The following is a 4,513-nucleotide window of genomic DNA, read 5'->3' as shown; positions in this document are numbered from 1 at the left end:
AGCATGAAATAATAAGGATCTAGTGACTTGAAGTAAATGCCTATGTTTCCTTTCTACAAGAGAGTTTTGTTGAGGTGTCTCAACGCAACTTCTTTGATGCAAAATGCCATTAGAATTATAGTAAGATGTCATAACAAATTCAGGCCCATTATCACTTCTAAGGGTTTCAATAGTGCAAGAAAATTGTGTTTTGCAATAGGCTATAAAATTCAGAACATGTTGTCTTGTTTCAGACTTGTTATGCATTAGGAATATCCAAGTATACCTAGAAAAGTCATCAACAATAGTAAGGAAATATTTAAAACCATCCAAAGAGGGGATATCAATGGGGCCCCAAATGTCCATATGAACTAAATCAAAGCATTTAAGAGATGTAGTAGTGCTTATGGGAAAAGGAAGTTTACATTGTTTAGATAAATGACATGTGTGGCAAATGGAAGTTTTATTGAATGTAATAAGAGGAAAATTAAGAGACATTTGTTTTAAAACCTCATCAGAGGGGTGGCCTAATCTGTGGTGCCACATGGAGTTAACAACATGGTCATATTGAGGAGAACTTCTATGATTACATGTATTGTGAGAGTGAATATCATGGTTTCTATGAATTATGTAGAGATTATTATGTAGGGTCACTTGGCCAATCTTCTGCTTGGTAGACACATCCTGAATATAACAGGAATTGTGTAAGAAGGTAATACTAAAGGCAGAGTTTTGACAAAGTTTGGATATGGAAATAAGGCTGAATTGAAATGCTGGAATATAAAACACATTATGCAGGTAAAGCTGTGCATTGATTATGACAGACCCAGAGAAATGTGCTGTTAGGCATGTACCATTAGGCAAATGAATTGAAACAGGGTTAATTTTAACTAAGTCGGCAAAACATGTGATATGAGGGCATACATGGTGAGAAGCACCAGAATCTAAAATCCATGTTGAGGGAGAGTTAAAATTACTACCTTAATTGATCATACCTGAAATTACAGCCTTAGGATCTTTAGGTGGATCTTTTCGAGATTGTTGAAGAAGTTGTAAGAGGTGTTGGTAATCCTCCTTGGAAATGTTAGGAGCAGAATCTACAGGTTGAGATGTCTTAGGTTCTGAAGTAGTTTTAGGGTTCTTGTTGCGATAGCCCGGTGGAAATCCATGCTTGAAGTAGCATGTGTCCACTGTGTGGTTGGTTTTGCTGCAATTGGTGCAGACCATGGAAGGTTTTGTGTTTCCACGCCCTTTGCCTTTGTTGTTGGAGTTGGCATAAAGGATGGTGGAATTGTTGGTAGGAGCCACCTGTTGCTGAGCTATGAGAGAGTATACACGACTGATAGAGGGAAGAGGATCAAGAAGCAAGATCTGCATTCGAATGTTCTGATAATTGTCGTTCAATCCCTTCAAGAAGCAAGTAACGTACTCCATTTGTTTGAAGTTACGCACGGCTTTGGATAAATCGCAAGTGCAGGGGATTGTGCAGGAGCATGAAGGGGTTGGACGAAGATCTTCCAATTCATCCCATAGTATTTTCAAATCCGTGAAGTAGGTGGATAAAGACCGGTCTCCTTGTTAAATAGAGTGTAATTCACGAAGTAGGTCAGAGAAACGAAAATGGTTACCTTTCGTGAATCTTTCGCGAAGGTCTTCCCATAACTCAAAGGCTGAATCAAAGTAAATCGTGCTCTGTGCAATGTGAGGGGAAAGAGTCTGATTGATCCATGACAGTACCATGCTATTGGCGCGCTCCCATGACTCATGGTTTGGATCAGATGTAGGAGGTTGGAGAAGAGTGCCATTGATGAATGAAATCTTGTTCTTGGAAGTCAACGCACGCTTCATCGACTTGCTCCAGTTATGGTAGTTGTTGTCATCCAATGGTGGTGCAACGATGATAGCTCCTGGGTTTTCGCCGGGATGTAGATAGTAGGCGCTTCTAGGATTCAAGATCGGATCTTGGTTTTTGTGAACGATTGTATCAGATTCGTCACTGGAAGACATGGTGATGGTGGATATGCAGTGAATTAGGAATGTTTAGCGGAAGAGAAGGTGAATGAAGGGTTATAGTCGACTGATACCATATTACACTTGCAGTATGGCTGCAAGGTAGAAGATGAAGTTATGCATAGCGAGAACGTGAAATTGAAAATGTGTTTGTGATTCATAACAAAGTTATGGGTTGTACAACTGTTGCACCCCAAAATTTGCCCTCTTTATTTGAGCTATAAGTTAATAATGACGTTTATTTCGTCATTCAAAAATTGAAGAAAAATAATAAAGAGTTTTCATGGGTTCAAGAAGAAAGGCGTGAAAAATGGTTTAAACAGTGGAAATACGAGAAAAATTCGCAAGTCATATTTGGAAGGTGATATGAGCTTAGTTCCCGCGCTATCTTGACTGTTTCGACGATGTCTACAACTTTCGTGTTCGGCTCAGAAGCTAATTCTTTGAAGAAGGTCGTCAAATTTGCAAATTACTTGAGGTTTCGCAGTGAAAAACGGTGCTGAATGTAGGGTTTTCGGACAATAAAAAATTCATATCTCACAATCCGCTCGTCGGATTCGCTTGAAAATTTAACTGGAGCTCCGTGTCATCATTACCAAGATTTTATATGTTCGGACCGAAGACCAATTATGCACCAAAAATTCCCAGCATTTTGAAGAACGCCTTGATTTTTCAGTGAAAAGTGTGTTTTCGAGTATGTCGCACCTAGTTTGAAAATTCATAACTTCTTCGATTTTTATCGTATGAAGTCCATTCCGGCGGCATTTTCTCAGAAATTTCGGTAGCTTCGTTTCTTCGTCACACATGCTTGTTCAGATTTTGAGCCGAAGATAGAGTTTTATCGAGTTTTTTGAGCGGTACTCACAAAATTCTGCGCAGTCGCACCAGATGAATTGACGTTTCTCGTCATTCAAACGGGCGTGTTTTCTTCATCGCTTATCGGATTGAGGTGATTCTCGCGGCGACGGGTCACAAATTTGGTCATCTTCATAATGGCATCGGTTTAGTTCCGAAATTTAGAGCCGAACCGAGTTTCCTTAAAAACGAGCCAAAATAAGACGCACCGAGGGCAATTTGGACGTTTCGCGTTGACAATATATAAACATTTTGCTCTTCACAAATGAGAAAAAGATTTTCATAACTTCATTTCACCCAAAATAATCAAAAACACTTTCTCTCAATTCTCTCTCATTTCTCTCAAATCAAAACCACAAATTACACAAAACTTTCATCAATATTCATCAATCTTCTTCAAGAAAAAAAACAACATGGATTGAAAAGTGAAGATCGGATCGAAGTTTCTCCTCCTCTCTCCTATACACTTCGCGCGCGCCTCTCTCTCCCCTTGGGATTCACTTTTCGTCTTTGCTTCGCGTTTTCGTTCGTGTTCGCGTCGTGTTCGCGTTCGTGTTCATCCGATCTCATTCTCGTCGCTTGATCCGGTAAATTCACTACAAACCTTGTTAGATCATTGATTTTGTTGCTTAACTCGACATTGATCATGATGATTTTTGATTGCGGATGATGGATCTATGATAATTGATGATGATAATTGTTTGTTGATTGAATGATTCGTGTTGATCTTGATTATTTGATTGAATTCGAGATTTACCGGTGAATAGTTGTTGATGATATATTGATAATGCTCTATGAATTAAATATATGCACACAAAGTGTTTGATGATTTGATTAAGAGAATTGTGATGATTTGATAATATTGAGTTGTTGTGAATTAAGGTGCATGTGGATGAATTTTAGAAGTAGGACTTGTTTGGTTCAATTTTAGAATGTGAATTTCAACTTAAGCATGATAATTGGTGTTGACATGAGAGGTTATAACCATGAGCATGATGCTGAATTTTTGAGGTTGATTCTTGTTGTTGTTGTGCTTGATGATAATGATTGAAGTTGAATATACTTGGTGCACAAATGTGAGTTTAATGTGGAGAATTGTAGTGATTACACTCTTGAAAATCATGATTCTATGTTATCTTCGCTCTTGCCAATAATATACTTTGAGCCAATCGCCATGAGTCATTTCTTGGTGTTTATGTGTGACTTCTATGAGTTGTTGGGGCTGTTTTAAAGGTAGCATAATGCAGAATTTTCTTGGCTTTGTATTTGTGTTGCATTTCATTATTTTCAACTCATGAAAACATAGTTTTTTGAAGGATTTTTGTCTAAACTTTATTGTGTTGTTTGTTTGTTAATTCTAAGTGATAGTAGAGCTTTCTTGTGTGTTAATAAATGCCTCTAAGTGCTGGAACTTGCTGCTACACCATGCTATTTTCTTTCTTTCCGAATTTTTCCATAACGCGCGCGGTATGTCGGCTTTACTTCAAAATGTCATAACTCTTGAACCGTGTTGAATTTTTGCGAATGTGAATAATGTTTCTTGAGTAGAATAATGCTTCCGGAGCTGATGGTGAGGTTTATTCTCGGTTTCGGACGACTTTTTTTATCGTTTTCGCTACTGTCCCGTTTCGGAAATCGTGCTTCCGAGCCGATTTAATAAATTCTGACC

At 38.3% G+C, this 4,513-nt stretch overlaps 1 protein-coding gene across 1 annotated transcript; it reads right to left on the bottom strand.

The window, feature by feature from the left end:
• Window positions 1-332: 332 nt before the first annotated feature.
• Window positions 333-2,132, bottom strand: LOC131646939 (uncharacterized). Its single transcript, XM_058916865.1, has 2 exons — window positions 975-2,132; window positions 333-663 (listed from the first exon to the last, which is right to left on the bottom strand). The coding sequence occupies exons 1-2, from the start codon at window positions 1,411-1,413 to the stop codon at window positions 620-622; spliced, it is 483 nt and encodes a 160-aa protein (XP_058772848.1). The 5' UTR covers window positions 1,414-2,132; the 3' UTR covers window positions 333-619.
• Between the last annotated feature and the right edge of the window lie 2,381 nt (window positions 2,133-4,513).

This window comes from Vicia villosa, linkage group LG2 (genome assembly GCF_029867415.1).
Source record: "Vicia villosa cultivar HV-30 ecotype Madison, WI linkage group LG2, Vvil1.0, whole genome shotgun sequence".
NCBI lineage: Eukaryota > Viridiplantae > Streptophyta > Magnoliopsida > Fabales > Fabaceae > Vicia > Vicia villosa.
The sequence above is the reverse complement of the archived record's forward strand: the minus strand, read 5'-3'. Positions and strand labels throughout refer to the sequence as shown.

What these genes read in the sequence shown, in the direction of transcription:
- LOC131646939 (XM_058916865.1), bottom strand. Translation starts at nt 1,413, where the DNA reads ATGGAGTACGTTACTTGCTTCTTGAAGGGATTGAACGACAATTATCAG. An exon ending in TCCTAAGGCTGTAATTTCAG is followed by an intron (nt 664 to 974) that starts GTATGATCAATT and finishes TGTTATATTCAG; the next exon opens with GATGTGTCTACCAAGCAGAA.